A 24,962-nucleotide genomic window follows, 5' to 3' on the forward strand; every position below is an offset into this window, starting at 1 on the left:
GTGGTATAAACAATTATAATAATTTATTTTAAACAATAACATCACAATTTGTAACAATTACCAATTAACAGGACCGTAAAGCTACGTCTAAAACACTCAACCGTAAGATGTGTACGCGCTGCAATCGTTGTTCAGTTTTGTTTTTATAACTGCGACCAATTGTCACAGACAATATAAAGAAATAATGAATTTCACGTTCAATTTGCAAAGAAAACAGTTGTTTGAATAGAAACGAACGTTTTTATGTTGAAGGCGAAAATGGGCCTAACAGGTCTAAATATGTGACATCTTAAAAGGTTGTATGTAAAACTTTTTATTGCAGTGCGTCCACATCTAGTAATCATTACATAGTGGCTATATAATTATCAAATCACAGTATTTATTTGTTGAAGCATCGGCTATCCATTCAATATATGTAAAAATGTCTCAAAATTGACATCAGTGTGATCCAGTAAATTATATCATTTAAACTTAATACCAATATATTTTAGCTTATTTTGTTTCTAAGTTTTTATACATAAACGATTACAATAGCACCTTTGGCAACAATATATACTTTTTTACAAATATTTTTGAAAATTTAAAAGATTTTGAGGCATTATGCTATTTTTGTATATGTGTATTTTTATAAAAAAACAAAATATGTATACTATGTATTTGTGCTAGCTTCGATGTACTACTTATCATATCTGTTTATATAATAAGAGAATTCAGTAGGTAAATTATGATAATCTATTGTTGTTGTGCAAATTGCATTACTTAAAAACAAAAAAAAATACTTATTCAGAAATTAGCCATAATAAAATTAAATACATAGTAGCAAAAATAAATAGAACTTGGTGTTAAACATAGCCGTTTCTAATTCTACTTCCCGCAAACTTTCAAACAACTATACTAAAATCTGACTTTGTTTGAGAATATTTGTTCTATATATTTTGCTTTTATCCAAACCGTATACTGTTTTATAGGGTCTGGAAGAGTATACTCCTCTAGAAGCTGTTTTAAGACCGAAAATTCACAGGTAATCTATATGGATTTGCTTTAAAGCCCTTAAAAATAATTTTAACATAAGCGTGAGGTGCTAACACTTCACAACTATGGTGACGTTATTTCTCATAATTTTTAAGTAACAACAAATTATCTATATTTGGTTCAATTAAGTATATTGCTCTAGTTATGAGGTAACAAGGCTGCTAGCTGTCTTCTAGCACCAGGACCTTTTTCATTTAAAATTTTATAAGCTTTATAAAACAGGAACACGCATTGAACGTAGCCAGAACTTGATGGAAAATAGTTAATAAGCTTTATACCCACCCAATCATTTCTTTTGTATGTGTTTATGTACGCTTGTATAATGCAGTTGAATTATCATTTGTCAAATTTATTAGCACATTACCTCAGAACGTTAACTTGGTCAGCGATATATAACCCCATATTGTGTTTTGGAATCTTAAATTCCAGGGCCAAATGAAGGAATGAAAAACGCCTGGTCGTCAAATCGAGAAGTGGACCTCTTTCATCTGCCTGGCTGCGCTCTCAAAGCAACTATAAGCTAAAATGTTTGTCCGCCTATAGCCAGCATGATGTTCTCAAACGCTATCCAGTTGATCAACGCCCAGGGTCCCAGCCTCATCCAAAGAGGTAAGAAACCTTTGTACATAGATAGTATACCTTCATTCTTTATGGATTGTTGAAGACAGTCGATCATGCCTTTATACGACAAGCCCCTGAAAAGAAAATATAGATTTTATAAGTAGAGATATGTAGATTCCAAGTCACCATACAGCCAAAATCTATTAAAACGGTGGGTCATCCAACTCAAGAATCGATATTAGTCATAACAACTATTGAGTACAAATAGAACGCCGATTACAGATTCAAAAGTTTACAAATAGAATAATCTAATTCGATTCATAGCGTATTTTATTGGTGTGTTGGTACTACGACAGCGTTGAAGCGTGCACCGTCCTGCGACTTTGACCCCGTTCCTTTGACCTCGACCGCCTACCGCTTGTAACAAACCTATTCACATGCTATAAATAGCTAGCCAAAACAACGATCGGGACTTTCAGTATACCGTGACATAGTTACCGATGTTTTTGGGACGAATAAACACTCCATATTTGTGCGGCTGTCAATTTGGTGATATCCGCGTCTATAATGTTTATGGCAAGTCAATAGATATGCTGTGGACTTTCATATTTACTTGGTTATTCTATCGTTAGGCTTGTGCAGACCATTATAAATTATACAGCAAGTTATACAAGGAACATTTAAGCCACAAATTGCATCTATGAAAATAATAACAACATAGTACTTGAGATTTGAATGCAAAAACTAAACATTTTTGACCTAAAAATAACAAAAACCAAATACCAGTTACGTTAGAATTAGTTTAATTGCCAAATATACAGCGCATAAATAATGCAGTATGTGTACACAACTTGTAATTTAAAAGTAGCTTAATTAATTTTATGAGGACTTCGTTATGCGCACCTATGTATTAGGTTAAAACGTATTCGAAGTCAATGAAAACATGCCTGGACTTTATACTGTTTCAAACAATAGCATTGATATTTTGACTACTAAAATAAATTGAAATTATAATGAAGAGAGGCCTATTAACAATCATGCGCGTGTATTGAAACCCAGTGCCGTATTTAAACAGTTAAACAGGATCGCAATTCCCGTAGGTTATGAAGTATTGATTACTTTTTCAACGGAGCCCTTCGTCCCTCTCCCCTTGTTTTGGCGAGGCAGCCGGGACCGAGCCCAACTGAGTGACGGTCCCTAAATTGATTTTAATGAAACCTAACTTGTCTAGTCTGTATAATTGGTTGTTCGTATTTTTAGAAATGTTTGGAAATAAAACTTGTATTTTGTAACCCATGGTAGTTAGCAAGTGTACAAAAATATTTTTAACTAGCTGATCCCGCGAACTTCGTATCGTTCAAAGTTTGAACTCTTACTTCCCCGGACCTCTACAAACATTTTAAAACCAAAATCAGCTCAATCGGCCCAGCCGTTCTCGAGTTTTAATCAGACTAACGAACAACAATTCATTTTTATTTATATAGATTTTTAGAAATGTGAATAGATCAAGAGGTTTTCTAAAAAGTGCTTAGTTAATTAAAATTGTTTGATCTTGTACTCAAGGAAAATCAGTGTGGGTCGGGAACTTGCACGGGCCAAAAGTCGATGGATAAAAAAGATAAATATACTTCCAACTTACCGTCCATCAGGTCCAACAGGCTGATTCATGAGCCTAGTTTTAAGTACATCAGCAGGCGTGCCAAGCACGGCAGCCACGAAGCCGGCAGTGAACGCCGCGGCTGCATGAACCAGTGCAGTGTCCGCCATCCCGAACTCTCGCATTAGGAACTGTTTGGTATAGTCGTAGGCTGCTAAATCTCCCATGTTCACTAAGGCCGCTCGTTGCACGTTTGGGATGGCACCTGGAAAAATCATGAGTCATGATTTAATTTTAAGTAATGGGAATGCTTATGCTTATGCGTAGGTAATAAGTACCTATGTGCGTGAGGGCGAAAAAATGAGTTTGAATCATTTATAGTAGGACTTTTAAGCCAAAATGGCTGAACGGATTTGGATGAAATTTAGGATAGGTATAGATTGTAGAAACATGTCAAATAAATCGTACTGCGACAATTATAATTATTATTTTTTGAAAGGGGTATAATGTAGCTTAATGGTTACGTTAACTGAATTTATACGTATTGAAAATTTAAAATCTTTTGCTATGTTTATTCTTGGATAATCCCGTTATTGACATATTAGTCTGTTGGCATGGGTCAATTGAGTGCAGAACATGGAACTTCAATCTGTCGCTCGCTCGGCCTAATTGTTATTGGACTTTTCCATTACATGGTAATAGTCTGGCTTCCTATTACAAAGGAACTAAAAATACCCAATGATGGTGTTTTACGAGTGTGTAGGTATGTACTACATATCAACTACGATCATTGAAAACAGCTACTTAGGTAGGTTTGCCGTAAATTTTTCTTAGAAACTAAAAACTAAATACGCCGAAAATGACGATACAACGGTTCATAAGAAAATCATATTTCCAATAGGCTATTTTCTTTATACAGAAAATAATGTCTATAAAATATGAGGGCTTTAGTATAATAGAGAATCTAAATCTGTTTATTAAACGGGCACAGATCCAATCTCGGATTATGACTGGCTTGGTTTTGTGGCTAAAACCTCAAATCAATAGGTACTATAGTTCGGCCATTCAGAGAATGCGTTCCTGACACGTCGCGATTGAACTGACGACGTAACTTTGCAATGGCGTTGCAGTTACGATAAAAATATTTTTGCTGGTTGTTTACCGTTTTAACAATTGAGGAGCATTAAAACAACATTATTATATCAATAATCAATGAATGTAGTTACGTCGTCAGTTCAATCGCGACGTGTCAGGAACGCATTCTCTGAATGGCCGAACTATATGTTGTAATATCGATTCTAGTGGTTTCATTTCATCTATTTTATACAGCTACCATAGATTAGGTAGCTTGTACAAAGTAGGGCTGTGCGCCTTGATGAAAAAGTTTTTATAAAAAAAAAAGATCAAAACTTTTTAGTGGTAGACTGAAACGTAGCCAGAACATAAGAATTTTTATAGCGATAATTTACTAGTTCCAACAAATCATGTATTTGTTCAAGTTAATTAAATACGCCGTGACCTAAACACAGCTACCTTTGAACTGCACCTTAATTGATATCGTAACTCAATATTGTTATTTATCGTCGAGGATTCCGTAGTCCCTTATCAATCTGTAATTGTACTACGAGCCCAAATTGTTTATACTTATCTATGAACTCGAAACTTGTTTACAATAACATAGGTAACTAGGTACCTGATATGGTAGCTGTATTATCAACAAAGCGTGCGAACTTCCTATAGAGGCGAGGTGACTCATAGCTTGGTTTCATGTAAATAGTATTGGCTATCTATGTAATCAATACAGCCAGTGTATTAGTAAATAAGTAATGATTTTATTTTTGAATGAATTGACGTTTTATTAAAAAGAGATAGTATTTACTTAGCAGCTAATCAAGTGTATTAAATTGAATCTTTTGCATTTCATCTTTATATGGGCATGTCCGTATGTATAATGGGTGGCCACTAGAATTTGTCAGAGAATCAGGATGTTAATATACTTATGTGCGTGGTGCGTGGTGCGACACAGTCCACTTTCCAATCATATTGGCCGCTTAGTCCCAACGGGAATACAATGAAAATACATTTGGGAAATACACGGACAAGGTTACGCGACAAAAAATATTGCTTATAAGGTAAGAATAACAATGGTCTTACCCCTCCAAAATCCCCTAATCCCGCTCTCAGCATACAGCATCTTATAGCAATCCCTGCAGTTTTTGAACCTTGGTGGTTTCCCTTGGAGAACTCTTCGGCCCTCAGCCTGCATCTGCACCTTCACCAGGTCAGTTGGAGACGCGATCAGCTGTGCCAGGGATCCTGCCGCTAACCCACCTGCCGAACTTCGTGACAATTATGTTACGTTGTTACTACGCCTGTTCAAGTTTTTTAGTTGTCACTTGTTTTAAAATTTGTTTTCATACTTTATAAGCATCAAGGTATTTGGGAGTTCGAATACAATGCAAAATTGTATGTTTGCGTTTTATGAACTGATGTCGCTAACTGTACTTTTATACTTTAAGCAGAATCTGTACTTTAAACAGTATTGCGTTTCGACTGAAATAGCGAAGCTTTTATGTTTCTTCATCTATTCGAATCTACAGGATCTAGTAACTTTATAAGAGCCAGTGATTCCTAGAAGAGTATCAAGAATTGTAGGAACTGACAGGAAAATATTTATTGCGTTCTGTTTTTATTTGCTTAGTTTTTATATTATGAGTAACTTTATCATAGGTTCAACATTAAAACACTCATACAAAGAAGGAGCAATAGTGTTATGGATCTTTCATAATAACAAATAACACTTTCAAAGGGGCAATAGTGTTATGGATCTTTCATAATAACAAATAACACTTTCAAAGGAGCATTAATATTAGTAATTACAATAATTCCTCCGAAGACTATAAATAAACTATGGCATTTCTAAGTTTCTTGTCAATAAAATTACCCTATACAATACAGTGACTATAACTTATGTAGGTCCGTGCCTTTATGTCGACAGAAGGTCGACGCTCAAAGCCACGGATGGCCACGTTAATGAAAGCGGATCGGCTTAGTCGAACGTAATACGATGAGTACTAAGACTTTCCAATGAATATTTTATCTTCTTTGAATAAGGAGATTAAATACGTACAAAGAACTTATTATATTTGCAATATTCTGTTGCTTCAGTATATTTAAATACCGGATATTAAGATTTTTTATCGAGGACTTTACCTCTTCTGATGTTTCCCATTTATCGACTTGCCTACTGTCTTATTAAGAAAGCTTACGGGGTGGGTAATATTAAAAGAGTATAACATCATAATTAAAAGAGACTCAGTTCCCAATGTCGTTCACTACTAACAAGTTTATTAGGTTTCTGAAGAATTATTAAATTGCTTCTGAAGTGTCTAGGTACTTCATGTAACATAAAGTACCTACGCAAGATTTACACTTGTTTAGATCATAAGTCAAAGGGCATCCATCACTTACAGACAGGTTAATTTTTATTTCTAAAAATTACTCCAAAAATATAATAAATCAATTTCCTCACCCAAGGAAGATATGCCAAGCGACACTTTTCCGTTCTCATCCTTGAAGTAGTTTCTAAAGTGTTCGTAGAAAATAAGCCGACAACCGGAGTAGATGGCGTGGCGTTGAAACATGGGCATCAGACCCGTCCATAGCTTGGTCACACCTTCTTGCTTGGCTATGCCCACCGCTGTTTTTATCATGCCATGGGTCTCCAACTGTAAGAAGGCAAGTAAATAAGATTTTCTTTGCTACACAGAACGAAATAATTGATCCCTATCAGAAGGTAGATAAGTATTATTTTTAACCGACTTCCCAAAAAGGAGGAGGTTCTCAATTCGGCCGGTATGTTTTTTTTTTTTCTATGTATGTACATCGATTACTCCGAGGTTTATAGACCGATTTACGTGATTCTTTTTTTGTTCGACGCGGAATGGCTGCCAGTTGGTCCCATAGTCATCAGGTCAGGATCTGATGATGGAAACCCTGAGAAATCGAGGGCAACCTTCGAAAGTTGTAGGGATACATAGGATAAAAACTTGACACTCAGGTGTATGCCTGAAAGCACTATTCAGCAGTGAAGGTTTGGAGCTGACCTGATGATGGAGACCAGAGAGGGTTGAGGGAACTCGACAACTGAATATGTAAACTACCTCGTGTTTGGGCTTATATTATTTGTATTGACGAGACGTTTGCAACAGTGAAGGTTTGGAGCTGACCTGATGAAGGAGACGAGAGAAGGTCGAGGGAACTCGACAACTGAATATGTAAAATACCTCGTGACAACTATTCGTATCACTGAAAAGCTGTAAATAAAAAACTTTTTTACAAAAAAATTAAACCGACTTCCAAAAACACTAAAAAACAAAAAAAAAAAACTAATTTTAGGTGCATCGGCCTAGAAGTCGGTGGCAAAATTAAATTAGTAACATCCATTAGACACCGACTTCTAGGCCGATGCACCTAAAATTAGTTTGTTTTTTTTTTTTTTTTGTTTTTTAGTGTTTTTGGAAGTCGGTTTAATTTTTTTGTAAAAAAAAATTCTATCAAAGAAAATATAAACCGCACAACCAATCACTTTCATATTAACCGTTCGCGGCGAAACTCCAAGGAGTTCGGTTGCAAGATACTGTTACAGATTATTAGAATTTGATATCATGATATCTGTAGATACTGTAGTTTCATTTAAAATTATGTTACCGACTTAATTTATTTATACAAAATCATGATTAACATAAGTAGCTAAATTGAATTGAAATTGAATTGAGTCATAGCTAAATTGAAGTTCGTGTTCATATTTTGTAGTAATCTCCAGGTCCTTTAAAAATGGACAGAACAACGCGCTATTCGAATTATGTCGCTGGAAACAGCGACCAGGAATTTTAATGTATTTAAAACTTTATAGTCCTGAATAAAACCTCGGTCGCTAATCTAATAAGCATGGAGTTTCTCATGCCGCTGTCCGTTTACTGCTTAATCCACTCGGCTGGCGGATTATGACGTCACTGTATTGTGTGATGGCCTATCGAATTTGGATTTAGGTTCATTAGCAAAGTGCTGTATTTTACTATCGTCCTTAATACCTTCGTGGTCAATCAGCAAGCATTTCTGAGTTGATTGAATAATATATTAATCTTTAAGCTCTGTAACGAGCAAGTAGTGATTTAATCCGATTTGGAGGTTGAATTTCTATTTTTACATAGATATTACCGTGTTTTTTTTTTAATATGTTCAAGGAAAAAATGTTGAGTTATAAGCCCTTAAAATATACCTTATATCCATGTTTAGCTGCTGCAACTTCAGACTGTATCTGCAGCCTCGTTTTGGTCAAGTCGAAAGGATATGTTGCTGTAAGAAAAAATCAATCTTTAATTAATGGCGCGCCTCCTTTACACAGCTAAATTGATTGCTATAGTTCGGCCATTCAGAGAATGCGTTCCTGACACGTCGCGATTGAACTGACGACGTAACTACATTCATTGATTATTGATATAATAATGTTGTTTTAATGCTCCATGTGAGAGGAGGCCTGTGCCCAGCAGTGGGACGATAAAAAGGCTGTAACAGTAACAGTAACAGTAATGCTCCTCAATTGTTAAAACGGTAAACAACCAGCAAAAATATTTTTATCGTAACTGCAACGCCATTGCAAAGTTACGTCGTCAGTTCAATCGCGACGTGTCAGGAACGCATTCTCTGAATGGCCGAACCGACGTAATAACATTCATTGATTATTGATATAATAATGTTGTTTTAATGCTCCTCAATTGTTAAAACGGTAAACAACCAGCAAAAATATTTTTATCGTAACTGCAACGCCATTGCAAAGTTACGTCGTCAGTTCAATCGCGACGTGTCAGGAACGCATTCTCTGAATGGCCGAACTATAGTTATAAAAAGGTTTCATTCATTCTTCATTCATGAGCCTGTTTGCCATTGACACAGGACATAACATGAATGGCGACTAGATGTAGGTTAAGATAATTGTCATCAATTAAACTCGAGTAGAATTATATCACGAGCCTTGTATAACAAGAGAAGGTTATTTGTAGACAGGTACACACGATTAGGCAGGAAGCAGTTCTTTGTTGTTTATACTTTCAGTTTAAAATAAGCGGTTGATACGGATTAGTTAAGCGGTTCTAAAATGTATTTTTCTCAAAATATCCTGTAGGTATCCATTTTTAAACAACATTATCATCTACTTAACAATTTCTGCTAACAATGTAGTCACGTACAGTCGGTTTCGAGGGATCCATTTAATAATATTATCAGGCGAGCATTTACACCACTTGAAGTCATTTTACAGAATATAAACTCAAACCACTTCAGTATAAAAGCTTTGGAGTTTCAATAACATTATCAACGACTGAGGATTAAAAGGAATGAATACCTTGATACTTGTACAGCTGAGTACTTTGATACTAGTACTCAGCTGTATCCAGTTAGACTGGAAGACCCCAACATAATTGGGAAAAGGCTAGGCAGAGAGATATATACCTGCATAAGTAGGTCTAGGTACATTCCTGTGTTATTTCATGATGGGTACCTCTAGGGGCGTTGCTAGGATGTTTAGTTCAAAGGTTTTACGCCGCTTGGGGGAGACCCCTTTAGCCGCGAGGGACGCAAAGGGATTAATTTTGGTCAGATGAACTGATAGCAATGTTCGTTAGTGAACTTTGAATTTGTAATTGTGTTGTGACTGTACGTACTTTAAATTACTCTCGACATTATTTACTCTAAATACTCTAATGTGCTTTCTCTTGATCCCGAATATTTGTCTCAAAATTAGTCGTTGAATGAAACCAGAACAAAAGATCACGAGAAAGATATAGATTATCCAATACTCATTTATCTACTTTCTTAAAAAGTCCATATTTGATAAGGAAGTAGATAAATGGGGTAGTACATAAGGTAGTAGATAAATGGGGTAGTACATAAGGTAGTAGATAAATGGTGTAGTACATAATGGCAGTATATAAACAGGGTAGTACATAATGGCAATAGATAAATGATGTAGTACATAATGGCAGAAGATAAATAGGGTAGTACATAATGGTAGTAGATAAATAGGGTAGTACATAAGAAAGTAGATAAATGGGGTAGTACATAATGGCAGTAGATAAATGGAGTAGCTCATAATGGCAGTAGATAAATGGGGTAGTACATAATGGCAGTAGATAAATTGGGTAGTACATAATGGCAGTAGATAAATGGGGTAGTACATAAGGGTGTAGGTAAGTGGGGTAGTACATAAGTATGTAGATAAATTGGGTAGTACATAATAGCTGTAGATACATGGGGTAGTACATAATGGCAGTAGATAAATTGGGTAGTATATAATGGCAGTAGATAAATGGTGTAGTACATAATGGCAGAAGATAAAAGGATGGATAAATGAAAGCTGACACTATATATGTAGTGATTATTTACCTGCTTCAGCAGCCCAAGAGCCGAGGACAGCGACGCCGTATCTCGCGGCGGTGGAGTCCGTCAGCGAGTGGGCGGGGTGGTCGGCGTTGCGTAGAACCGGCATGATGCTCACCGCGTCACGTCACCGCCTCTGCCCATAATACCTGACAGGGGAGACAAGTAAAGGAATATTGGTTTTGATACATTGAGTAGCGGCTATCACAAATCCACAAGGTTTCAGTGAATGATAATAAAATGTATGTTTACTGTAAGGCTGTTATTAGGGATATTTTTGCATAATGAAGCGCTTTGACGCGATAATGAAGCGAATTGACTGATTTTTGTATGTGGAGCATTCCATGACATTTATTTACGCTAAAAATAGTACCTACTTATTACCTACATTGTCTCCAAGTTCATTGGACTCAGTATGCACCTAATGATACCTAAATGCCTGTTTTTTATACTAAAATATATGTACAGGGAAAAAAACCGAGTCTGCAGATGTGAGCCATCTGCTATCTAGCTACATATTGTAGTGGACTGTGCACTGTACATGATGTGAACATCCTACCGCTTGATTAATGACCGCATAGGTTTGTTAATGCGAAACTACATAAATGGCCAGTTATAAAAATAGGTATAGAGTAAATGTGAATAGTGTTCAACGTTGGTACTAGTATTTTTTTTAGATTTTACTAATGACTATTTGATTCTAGCATATAATCTATATTGTCATATTTAAAAAAAAATATCGCGGAAGAAAATAACATAGGAGAAAAGGAGAAGTCATGATGAACTTTTCCATTCGCAAACAAAAATCTTGTTCAGAATTATTTCACTCTTTGAGGCAAGGTCTGTGATCGCCAGTGGGACAGTGAAAAGAAAAAGGTTGATGATGATGAGAATAAATATTTCCACCAGTCATTGCAAGGAAGCATAGTAATTTGTATGTGTGTAGGTAACTATATTAAAGAGTATGGAATGAATATGTGCAAAATCGAAGCACATAGATTTATGAGTGGTATTACGAAGCAATCGATCATCGCCTACTCGGAGGCTAAACTAATGGTTTTCTATAATGAGAATGTCAGCGAGTTCGGAATAGCTGCCATTTTTCATAAATCGAATGTGGCAGTGGCAATGAACCTTAGAGCTTTGTACGAACTTAGATTCTAATACCTAATAATGAATTTATTGTAAGTAAGTACCTTAGAATAAAACGTACGTCGTAGATAAATTTTGAAAAGAACTTTGGGTAGGTACTTGTTCAAACTATTTAACTTAGAAAAATACCGATTTTATGAATTTTCAATGTGCAATAGAAAGTTTTTATAAATTCTTGTAATAAGATTTTTTGCTGAAAATTTCTGTAAAGTTATCTATTCAAGTATTTTTTTTAATCAAAATTAGGTAAGTTTCAAAATTTCCTTTGAAGAAAGTCTATGATTATAATTTAACTGGCGTATCGCAGAGCTAACTTTCCGGTCGATTTACTTAGCAGCTGTTATCTGTCATAATTAATATCTCCGATACAGGGATCAAGTGAGAGGTCCTGGGATCGTATTGACAAGCGGGTTCACTTAATAAAGTATAAGTTCGATAGATACCAAGATTTTTTTATAAACATTTATAACTACATACACTAATTTATCATGCAATAGGTACCAGCTTGGTTTTAGCTAAGTATGGGATATAATGATTAGGAATAAAAATAAGAAATTAATTCATAATTAGGAACAAAAATAAATATCTATGAATAAATTAATATTATTGCAGCACATTTTTTTATGAGTACCGACTAATTTAAAATACTCTCTAATATCACACTGATACCTATGAACTAAACGACAGATGGCAATCTATCAATTTAAATGAAAACTCGCCAAACAGGTCATTCCACGCAGAAGCCATAAAACCACCTCTCGATAACCATAGCGCTATCGAACACGCCACGCATAAACTACCCAATACATAAATTGAGTCATTAGTGCCGTCAGTGCTCACCAAATTCTATGCCACAGATCACTATTGCCGCACTACTACTACTAGGTACTCTACTTCACTATAGATTTAAACCATTCAATTTCTGTACAGACAAACAAAATTAAAAAAAATTATAAATAAACTGTTGTTTTCGAAAATAAAGGCATTTTTTCATGTAGAGTCTGAATAGCTTAGGTCTTCGTAACCAACTAGCTAGATAGATAACTTGGCAAAATTAAAATATATAATTTGCTACGTTCGTAAATAAAAACAGTGATAATACAGAAAAGTTAAACAGACTTTCGACCTTTGTTTAAGATTTCTATAAATGCGAATTTTCTTTACATTAAGTAGTTGACTTGACAAAACCGAGAGAAGTTTAAAAATTGATAATTTCTTCAAGAAAATATTTTGTACTATAACAAAATATTTAGGTTTTTCTTTAGTTAAAAACAAACAAATAAAGTAAAGAACTATTCCTACCTAAGCAAGTCTTGTCTTATCAAAATTGATTACGGACTTTTCGAAGAGGAGGTTTAAAGTCGACCAAAGCTTCGCGCGAAATCCGACCCGCTTGAAGTTGCCAACAGCTCGGGCCAGACTATGCCGAAACTAATTAATTAAGGAAGCTTGCGGATAGCATCTATGTTATATTGTAGGAATTATATTAAAGAGGCTTTACAGTTTTGTCAACAACTTACTTATTCTGATTGATAACTTGAAGTTATAATTAGGATATTTTTTTGCACAGCACTGATGTTGGAAAACAAAATTATCAAGATTTTAAGCATAATCGCGGTTGAAAACAGTCTTTTTAACTCGGTAAGGAATAGCTGTATTTACAACATAGAGATAGCATTAACGAACATGGATCATGACGTGATCCGGAACGTCATTTCTCATTAGCAACAAAACTCATTTAGCTGGCAACAAATCAAGTCAGTTAATCGTTTACTCGGCAATCGATAAGTTAGTACTATTACTATAAGAGTTACGTAAAGGTCATACCGAATGCGTAATAAAATAACGCACTTCACAGAATATACTTGGTTTGTTAAAGACTGATGTAAGAGTGCAGATTGCAGTCTTTAAGTCTTTCAGACGGCCGGCCGATAGTTTGTTTGGGCTCATAAATCAGTATGAAGATGAATGGCATTAGGTAAGCGCATTACAAAGATAAGGTATTTAGCCGGTATCAGACCTACTGAAAACGTAGACAGGAAACAAGACCATCGTTAAAAAAAAATGCGTAACTTTGGACCAACTGTCGGCCGATTGTTTAGTCTATAGTATGTGGGTACTCTTATAGGTACATTACAATGCAAAGACAATGTCCTACATTGCATATAAATAGGCAGACTCAATTGTGAGAATCAAGTAAATTATTTCTATTGGCCTGCCGATCTAGAATTCCAATAACATGGACTGAACTTTGTACTACTTCCAATAAGTGTGTTTCAATATCTAGTTACCTTTTATTGCTAAATACGGTCATATATTGTGTTTTGTTGTCTATTGTCGCTGGTAAATGGTCTGTTCATTCATATAGTAATAAAAAATGATTTATGTAGGTAATTCTATGTAGGTATATGGAAATTAAAATTTAACCAAATTCAAATTAAATATTCATAAGAATTAGAAGAGTATTCAATGAGTATAAAATCGTGAATTATTCAATCGGAAAAGGGTATGTCAGTTTGACGACCCCGATGGCGCAGAGGCGGAACGACTTCCGGGACAAAGATTCGATTTCCGCCCTAGACTTATGAGAGCGAAGCGTGGAAAATTCGTTTAGTAGCAATTTCTGAGGGTACTATCCATAGACGAAAGTAGATGAAAGCCAAAATTCGTAATACTCTTTGGTACTAGACCTATTTTCCGTAAGCTCCCAGTCGACCTTCAGAAAATAGATTTTTAGTCAAGAAAAAAACATGAACATGTTTGCTAAACTGTTGGCAAGATACGAATATAAAGCTGTGTAAGATATCTGTTAGAACACTGTGACAGTTCTGGAAATAAGCCAAGTACATAACATGTCTGTTTAACCCCAGAACTGTTGTGAAAAAAGAAAGGAAGTCTTGCAAGAAGCAGTAACTGGGAAATTTATTAGGAGCTCTGTTTGTGTCTGTAGGATTGTACACAATATATCACATATTATATGTACTTAAGTGGGATTGTACACAATATAATACACCCACTCCATACATTATATTGAAATTCCGCTGAGAAAAACCGTTGAAAAAACACCATCATCAGATCAGGTAAACGAGGCACTAATTAGAAATGGCACGTTTGAAAATAAGAACAGAACAAACGATAGCAATTAAACAAGAAGAAAAATCTTTAAACGTTGTAATAATCATACATAATATTCTAGTAATATCCCAAAAAAAGAGAGCGATAGCTTATCCAACAGGAACATAATCACGTGACCTTTGCCCGAGCGAGCAGCAAAGAGGTCAAATAAAAAAAAAAGTTTTCTACTTCATAATTCAAAAATATGAACATGTACCTTTGCAGTCTCCAGCCAGCAACACCAGCTCAGGTGGAGATCCGAAGTAAGACTGATAACAGTGAGCACATGTCACGCATATTATCATAATAATAATCAATAACTACTAGCACACATGCACAACAATATTGCACATTGGACTTCGTAATACTTAATTAACGGCGAAATGATCTCAATTGGACTTCCGTCGCCGGTTTAAAGTTTATGCGTTTTATTAGCGCTCGTTCGTAACTTAAAAAGTTTATGACGTCAATAGGACCAATAAAACGATAGCACAGATCTATGTATGTCTCTGTGTATCTGTTAGGTCCTAAATCAGCCAGATTATATATAGACATACATAGATCTGTGCTTTGCTGTTGTATTGGTTTAAAAGAACAATTATAAAACTGGAAAAAATTGTTCTGCTGTCTACCACGATGACCTATGCCTTCCAAACCCCTTATTTTTATTACATTCTTAAGCCTAAAATTTTATGCGTAAAATATAAGCGTAAAAATATGATGACGATAATGTTCTGTACAACTTTGAATAGAACGATTTTTAACAAATCGGCAATCAAGCTACGACAGGCGTCACCTAATTAAATTGCAAGTGGTTTGTATTTACATTATATGTAGGCAGGTAATATCTTAAACAGGTACACAAGATATTCGAGAAAAGTCAAGACAGCATAATAGTGAAAGACAGGAAAAAAACTATTAACTAGGTTCACACTTAATTGGAAAGCTAAATTAGGACTGCCCGAGTATATGAAACCGTAAAACCGTTCTTTTGTAACTTGATTAGCAATCCTAAATGGATTTTCGCGCTCCACCTAACTGTAATGAAGTAAGAAAATTATTTTGAAAAGGAAACTTCTATTGGCAGAGCGATTCAACTCTTGATAGCAACTCTAGTCTCGCTTAGGGGGGAATACTTAGAAGCTAAGTGGGGAGTAACTTTCTAGGAAATAAATTTTAAAAGTAGATAATTAAAAACTGCAAGCATAGGTACGAGTAGCAATTACATATTTTTAACTAGATCAGAATGTTTGAAGGTAAATGAAGTGGTTTATTCATTTTATTCTTATTCAATGAGGTAAGGTCAGCGATAAGATCTCATTAACACGGTTGCTACTTTTTCATGACATCCAAATTAGCACAACACTTCTTATTTAACATTTTGCCTTAAAACATTTCCATAAGTTACAATGATTAGCCAAATGAATCATCAAAGTCAACTGCAATGTATTTGACGCATAGTCATAAATTAATTGTCAATACATAATTAATCTGACCGAACAAAGTGCGCTTGAGATAGGAAACAGCTGTTTCCAAATCCTGCTACCAAGAAGTGAATTGACAAAGACCGAAATTAGTAGTGAAGTCATTGCCATCAGATACTGCATAAAAAAAAAACAAATAGATAACACTTACAAACATCCGCTTTGATTAAAAGCGAGGGCGCGGAGTATTTATCACTGCACAATAAATTAGTTATATAAAAACTCACAAAAAATCCAAATACTCAGTTCACTCGCCAGTGTTCAACACAAAAATGCTTAGTCAAGACGTTCTAAACAACACTTCACTAAAAGAGGTTCTTTAACAAGGCCGTCCATAACAAAAGTGAAGCGTTACACGGCTTTATATAAATAGCAAATTGTCTGTACACGATATTGATGCTATTTACACATAGGTAACACAAAACTGTCGCACGAGTGGTGTCCATAAACGAATGTTCACTAATAACTGGTCAATGTCAACAGTTTGCTGGGAAAATGGAAGCGGGATTTGAAAAACAACCGGGTTTTACATTTCGAGCTGCGAAAAAATACCGGAAAATACACGAAGACTACGGTGTTTGTAGTACAAACGTCGATCTTCATTTAAAGTATGATAATAATGTGTAACTAGGTAATCGTTTTATCAATGTTATCGTGTGTGTAGACAGAAGCTGGCCTTACAATCTGAACCTGATTTTAATCGTTCAATTGTTTCTTTACCTTAGGAAAAGTGGATTGGTCATGGCAATACCGGATAACTACCCTTGCTAAATTCCAATTTGTCAAAAATACATATGTCTAATAATGCGTACTACAGTTCAGACATTATACCGTAACCTAACAACCATGGTAAAAGGCATAATTAATCTTACTTTTATGCAGTTAAGTACTTTCAAATATATCAGTATAACCTTCTACATGCTCGTAGCAGTTATATTACCAGCGTACTTGGTAAAGTGTGTTCCAGTTCTAGCTGAATGCATGCTGATTTGGCATCGAAATAAACGAAACGTTTCGACCTATTTAAACATGCAGTTCATACGGCATAAATAACGAATATTATACCTGTCTGTTTTTAATGCATCCTGCAATTACTTAGAAGGCTAATATTTCAATCAAGTTAGTATAAATTACGTCATAAGTACATCTTCGATCATCCTCTAATTTATTGACTTTGCCTTCAGTAGCGTTTCGATGGTTCTTTAGATACTTTCAAGTGCATACTTAAAGTTGTGTTAATCATTCTTTCAATAGCTATTCTAAAACTCGTAATCCTGGGATTGGACTGCTGAAGAGGTACTTTTTGTGAAGGTACAATGTTTTTGAATTCTAAATCTAAATCTGGTTACCATTTAATATTTTTGTTCAAGTAACTTTTAGTACCTATATGAAAATATTAAAAAAAAATCCAGTTTAATTAATATCAACCTACCTCGTGTATATTCATAGAAAGTAATAACAACGCAGGAAGATTAGATACTCTACTCACATTTTGTTTGATAATACATATCTTTAAAAGGCAAAACTAGCACAATAGGAGGAAAATCTCCACCCAAACACAACAACACGGTTAGAGTTCGGAATTTAATTTGGGGCCATCGAAGCAGCTGACCTAATACCATCTGTGGTTGTATGAGCTAACGGCACGAACCACATGTATGGTTTTATGGCCGCATCTGTTGACTGGGTAAAAGCAACCTTATACTCTTTTAAGGACAGAAAAAGCTAGCAAAACGGGAAAGGTAAGCCCCGAAAACGGAATGGATTGACTTGGCTGGTTGTGTAGCTTCAGAAGGGATGAATATTGAGATGACGTTTGATTGATGGATTTGTTATGAAAGAAATACGTAAGTTTCGGTGAATTCAAATAAGTTGGATACGGGAAGAAAATTGAAAATATTCTCAAAGCTTTTGCCCTTTGTTTTTTTTTTTTTTGGGAATTTGAAATACGTATACCAGATAAAGATCAAAATGATCATACAATAAGAAAAAACGAATTATAAAGTAGATAGATTGGTATTAATAAGTTTTCCGATTTTCCAATAACACTCAATGTTCATGATAAACCTGATAGGTGGCGCTAGTAGTTTGATTAACGGAGAGATTAGACAAGCCAAACAGATAAACACAACACAGACCACGTGTTACTGATTAGTTTCTTAATCAAAATATTCATGTATTTCTGATCGAAATAAGGTCAATGACCTTTGAATTACTACTGAAAGTGTTCATAGTCCTGACGATCAATCAAGACGTTCAATAAGATTAGTTAAATACTTGTTACCTTAGAAATAATATGCCATCATCATAAATATTTATAATAATCATAAATATTTCATATATGTATAAATAGTACTTAAATACCTAATTAAATACGTGAGGTAGGTACTTAATAATATACACCACTATTTATTAATTAGTACAAAAAAAAATGGGGCTCTATCTGTACCAGTTACTGATCATATTTGTGTAATCAAAACTAATAAAAACGAAATCCCAAAATTGTCCAGGATTTGTCTTATTAGGTAAATTCATAATTGAATCAAGGGGGCAAGTTCGAGCGTGAGCACGCGAATGCGAGAGCGACAGAATATGATTAATGAATACTACTATGAATGACTTGGAATTACCTGTACAATGTTTCCATGAATTGAGTGACATTTTTGGATATAACTTATCGCTAACAACTTTGCTGATTATGAATATTAGTATTTGAAACTTTGCATAGATAATACTAAGAACTTTTTAAATAAGCCCTTTAAGTATTTGAACTAATTAAAAAATAGTGTATTACATAATCAATGACCATAACACAATAAAGACTAGTCCAGCGTAATCAACACAAATGGAACTATTTAATTCACCTCGAACGATTGTACACCATTCGAATGCAGAAGTATAGGGAATGAAAATAATAAAATTAAATCGATGCATATGCAAGTAGTTCGTGGGCTTAGAGGTCGCAATAGTGCATAAGTAGAAACAGCAATCAAAGTTATCGATCGTACGTGTGGTCTTGGAACGAATCGAATAGACCGACCTTCGTTGATACCGTAATCGATATGAAAGTAATTATTCTAGCAATGAGAAAAACTTTCACATATCTACACAGACTAATAAGGGACAAACATTTTTTTGAGATGGGAAATCATCAAATATTCGCGTCAGGCAGAATGTTACTGACTAAAACCCAACCTTTGTTTCTTGTGGAGCCCTTTGGCTATCATGTTGCAAAACCTCTAAAGCGAGCTAGGTTTTGAATAAGCCGACAGGGAATACTATAAAGAGGAATACTTTGTTCGACTTTATAGAGTAATCCTCAGAGAAAAGCTTTTGATGCGAAATCGTATAACTTTAATACTGTTGTAAAGAAATTTGGAACAGTATACATACGAGGTGAGTACTAACATTTCACCGCGATGAGCAATCCTTATTTCAAAAACTTTGTAATGGCAACAATAACCCTGAATGAATGATTTCAGAGAATTGCTTATTACGCATACCAACTATGGCATTCAAAGCGGGAATGTATTCCAAAATTGTGGGTTATTATGAAGCATTCTTCATTACTGCAATGTGTCTATAAGGTTTGTGTAGACTTTTTTTTCTCGTGGGAAAGTTTTCATAGACAAAACGATATGTCACAATCTGCTTCATCCGTTAGTAAATTAAACATCCGCACTACGAAATCCAGAATTCAGTGGAAAACAAAACTGACAAATATCTTTCCTTATGCGATGCGTGCCAATCATGTGTCAAAACCGAACTGAATGGTAACAGGAAAACCTCTGGTATTGAATATTGAACAAACTGAGAACTCACGTTTCCCGTTCATTGTTATGTAGTTTTTGTTATGTTAACGATTTTCTATATGGCAGTACCTATTGCTATTCCATAGTAAGTTTAATATTAAAATTGTAAGTACCTAACTGCGTAAATTTTTAAAGAAAATCAATAATTCAATACTTTCATACATGGTGGACAATGGAAAGGTCATTGTTTTGACAAGTTCGTTGATATTTGTTTATTTATTACCCATAATATTGTTTTCATTATAATAGAACGGTAAAGTCAGTAATGTTGTTATCGATTCTTACATATAGTTAACGTATAAATCGATTAACTAGTTAGACTGGCTAGTTAGAAGTTAGATCCAATTTGATTGGGAGCTTCTATAACCCAGTTAACTTCTTTTTGGTTACGTACCTACTCAGTCTTTTTGGATTGAAACTCGATTCTATTCTGTTGAAATCATGTTGCAATTAGGTGCCACGTGAGTAGGTACTTCTGTTATCAAATTAGGTGTTCACACAGAAGTAAAATGTATGTCACGTGACGAAATTCGTGGATAACGACAGAAAATGGGTTTTAATAAGAAGCATAGTTCTAAAAGGAAGAATAAACGTTCGTGTGTTCTTATGAGTGCAATAAAATTTTAAGTCATGATGAAGCATTAATTTGTTTTCCATAGTTGAAAACAATAGTGTTTACATATTTATTTGATCATGTAAGCAGCAAGATGATGTCGACTGGTGTGACAGGCACGTGTAAGCCTACACGTTTTGTGCAGTAAGAAAACTACTTTCTAAATGAAACTTTTAGTGAATGATGTATGATTGGAAAACTTTCGGGTCATTTATCACATTTAATTATTACCCACCTATACATGAGCCGGAGAGAACAGCAACGGTATTGAAGATAACGAGCTATCGCAATGCGAAATGTATTTCCATTCATCACCTGATAGCAGCCACAATGTAAACATTGAACTTATTACATAAATGACTGTATAATATCGCGGGCCGAGAGAGAAAATAGCCGACAGAGACAGGTAGATTAGTAACACGTGGGTTGGTGAGGGAGGGGGATATTTGTGCTTGGCCCAAATTCGCGGTGTAGCAATGAGCCGCGGCGCGAAAGAGCGCGAGGCGAGTGGCGACGAGGATGTTGCGTCCGTCTCACATCGCTACCGAGTTGTGACTATGTACTTCTAACTATTCTATTCAGCCAGGGCAGCCGACGGGTTATTCGCAAGCCGCCCAAAATTAATGGTCGTGTTGTTACCGCAGGCATATAAAAAACTCTGTAATTTAAAAACTCCGTGCATTATTTTGTTAGCTTTTGTATGAGAATCGTTATTGTGTTTAATGGTAAAATGTGGAGGGTGACCCAAACCTTCGCAAGCGTGACTACGCCATGTTTAGTGACGGTTTCGTTCAAAAGATTATATGGATTTTATACCTTTTATATATTGAAAACCAGCTTGACTATAGTCCATAGATCTGAAGGCATATCCAACACCCTAATCCCTTACTAATCCCGCTGTAATACCGAAGAGACGCGTCTAAGTCAACGACACGTTACCGCGACGCCACCCCTCCCGGTTGTCGAATAACCCTACTAACATCTGACGCAAAAGAAAGAACCCAATAATCTATACTATAAGTACACAGCTGTTTATACGTATAGCTATCTACTACGCAGTGACGTCATTTCATTCAAGAAACGGGTTTCGCGAAAACTTCAATGAACTGTTCAACGTAATTTTGTTGACGTATATTACCACTAGGTACCGCACGTATTTTAGTCCTTGTGTAGGCTAATTAGAACTTTATCGGCACGTGGTATTTTTAGCGCGCATATTTCTGCAATAGATAATGCATACGTAATGTGTTACGTTACTCGAAATGCCGATAGTGTTACGTAGGCACTAGGTAGGGTGTTGTCATAATAAGATCCGTACCTATAGACAATTAGGCAGCTGCTTGTTATTAATTTCTGCTCTTCGTTTGATTGCATTGACGTTCGTTCGTTTATGAAATAAAACTGCAGATCTATATCTGTTCTAAAAACCTCCCCATCATGTAAGGTTTAGAAAGTACGTGTCCCCTGTAGCCATAGAATATTGATTTTGTGTCAGAGCCAGACGAAATCTGTCCCTGTGCTATGGCTGAGGTAAAAAATGTCGCATATTTACGTCCTATTCCATTTTTTATAGGTAATAAAAAAGCACAGTAATGTTATGTAGGACATATGTTTTTGAATACTTCTGTCAAGCAATTGTGTGAATTTTATGGAAAATTCAAAATATTTAACGTTAAAATCAAATCAAAGGAGTTGAGCGTAGGTAATGTTCAGAAAGGTGAATACAATCCCTCAGAGCTATTGCAACATCATGTCTCGCTTGTTAAACCTTAGATGACAGATTTGGGGTCCCGAGACCCTCTCGACTCGACGTGTAATCCCTACTGAGTACGCCCTTTGAGGCCATAGAGATACAGCCCTTGCTATCATTTTACAAGGCGCTTTTACCTTTAATTATACGTGAATAACTTCTGAATATAAAAATGCTACAGTCTTCTTGATGGAGTATTAAAACCTTATTTTATTTTATCTGATTCAAAAATTCCTACCGGTTTCTACTAAGCTCTCGGAAGTTTCAAATGTTATAGATTTTTATCAAGGTCAAGGCCCAACTGAGTGTCATATTTCATCGGATTCCGTTAAGATGTGGTCTATTAGAGATCCAAACTTTCACATTCGTAGGAGTAAAAAAATATTATGCATTTAAATATTAATCATTTACTTTTGGAGCTGATCAGCTATTGACGTGAACGGCTAGATCCGGATTGAGTGTAGGCTGATCCGAACGTCAAGGACTGGATGTAAACGGAATGAAAGAAGACCAGCCACTAGCCTACCCCAAGAAAACGATAGCACGAAAAAGAGAATGCAGGTCTTTACGAAAAGAATTACCCAAGTCTTGTTTTAGCGATTGGATGATTATGTAGCTACTGCCATAACACATTCAGTATTACATGACTGCCAAAGTACGATAAAAGTATAATAAAAATGTTGTACATGGTTAGTATTATTTAATTACCAAACGCGAACAAATAGCAATTAGAGCGTTGAAAACAGGACAAAGTAAAAACGCTGCCGGAGGGCGCATTCTGATAGCAGCTAGGATACATTTTGCCAGACAGAAAACGAAGAATCAAGAATTGTTTTTATTACAGACGCTTAAAATTCGTTTTAGGAAATACCCTAGCAGGCTGCTGTTTAATTGTTTTTAACAGAAAACGGTAACATTTAATACCCGAGGGACAATGGTTTATTTTGACAGATGGTGCCTAACTGGCTTTACAACTTTCGGTACCTGAGGCACAGGTACCTAAAACCAAACGCCTTCTGAGAGAGCGCGTTCGTAAAGGCATCTACGTCCATTGTATGCTTATACATGTTACGGACTGAATGTTAAACTATAAGCATCCCAACCGATTTCACTGGCGAAATATTTCAGTCACATAAAGCACTAAAATAAAAATGTGTCGAGTGTCGCCGCTTTGCTTATCATGCCTATTTAAATAAAGCCGATTACTGCCAAACGAGCTTTGGAATTCGGTCCGCCAATTTATCGTGTTCATTTTTATGACTCTGATACTGTTACTTATACAGCCTATGTCGGATGTAAAAAATTCTTAAACATTTAAATATTTTGATTTAAACATAATTCCAAGTAAATATTTTATGAAAAAAAGATTTACATGTTTGTTAATGTTCGTAGATTAAAATAATCAAAATAGGTTGGTATATTGCTTTGGCCGGTCATTGTTATTACGAGAGTGAATGTGTTAATTGTGTTGAAAGGGAAAGCATTCACGTTGTTATCATTTATCTACGATCGTGCTTGGACGCAAGTATCCAATTTTGCTATTGAATGTAGCCGAAATAATTGCTTTACTGATAGGTTTATGGTTTGGGTGTAAAATAAGGGGTTTGGTGGGATTTGTATAATATAAAGACTGGTTAACACGTGATTAGAAAGTCTGTATTCAAGGATGTATAATTATGTTTAAGTACTGTGTAAAAGGGAATACATATAAGTATATCACTTTATTCAGTTAGGTAAAATTATTCAGTAATGGACCTAAATGTGTCTTATCTGGCTGCATATCAGCTAATATACTTAGTCACCCTGAGCTATTTGAATTCGATAAGATAAAACTTAGGCATTCTTAGTATAAATTTCCCACAGAAACGCTGCTCTGGGGATTTGTAAACATTCCATTTTATTTTTAGCAATATTAGCTAAAATTAGGTGGTAATTGTTTTGTTTTGTTTAGTGAAGTCATGCAGCGATAGATGGCGTTAGTAGTGAGTTGGAGCATAAAGCGTATCGCGTGGTTACAAAAATATCTGGTTTCTCCGTATCGCGGCCGACCGCGCGACCGAGAGCACGTTGTGATTATCACAAGTCACAACTCACTGACCTTGGGGCAAAAAGGAGAAACAATTTTAATTCCAACTGCGGTGTTTTTCTTACTTGAGCATACTAATAAGACGCTGTTCATTCTTAGAAACTTTGGCATACGCGATTTTGATTAGGTGTTCCTTTATTTCATGTTTTGTGTATAGAATAAATTAACTGCATTAGATTGCGCTGGTAACAACATGTTTCTTTTTGGGTAAATTAACATATTTTGTTTTAATTTAGGTGATGGACGTATGGCTACAGAATTGTTAGGTGCTTTACCACATCTGGGTTTACCGATTTTGTGAGTGCTGTAGCTATTATTACAACA

At 35.3% G+C, this 24,962-nt stretch overlaps 1 protein-coding gene across 5 annotated transcripts in view; it reads right to left on the reverse strand.

Moving 5' to 3' along the window:
- Positions 1 to 8: 8 nt before the first annotated feature.
- The window catches only part of LOC124633002 (mitochondrial uncoupling protein 4-like), a 28,456-nt gene continuing 3,502 nt past the window's right edge, over positions 9 to 24,962 (reverse strand). For 2 of the 5 annotated variants that reach the window (XM_047168074.1, XM_047168075.1), the window contains exons 3-8: positions 10,634 to 10,776; positions 8,472 to 8,548; positions 6,723 to 6,918; positions 5,345 to 5,521; positions 3,233 to 3,455; positions 9 to 1,727 (exon numbers count right to left, since the gene is read on the reverse strand). In XM_047168074.1, coding sequence (XP_047024030.1) covers positions 1,553 to 1,727; positions 3,233 to 3,455; positions 5,345 to 5,521; positions 6,723 to 6,918; positions 8,472 to 8,548; positions 10,634 to 10,736 — 951 coding nt within the window. In that variant the 5' untranslated portion in view covers positions 10,737 to 10,776 and the 3' untranslated portion in view covers positions 9 to 1,552. Of the gene's footprint in view, positions 1,728 to 3,232; positions 3,456 to 5,344; positions 5,522 to 6,722; positions 6,919 to 8,471; positions 8,549 to 10,633; positions 10,777 to 15,110; positions 15,224 to 16,528; positions 17,000 to 21,037; positions 21,366 to 24,962 lie in introns of those variants that run through there. The other 3 variants (XM_047168072.1, XM_047168073.1, XM_047168071.1) reach the window with 3 other exon arrangements.

The sequence above is a fragment of the Helicoverpa zea genome, chromosome 9, assembly GCF_022581195.2.
Source record: "Helicoverpa zea isolate HzStark_Cry1AcR chromosome 9, ilHelZeax1.1, whole genome shotgun sequence".
Classification (NCBI taxonomy): domain Eukaryota; kingdom Metazoa; phylum Arthropoda; class Insecta; order Lepidoptera; family Noctuidae; genus Helicoverpa; species Helicoverpa zea.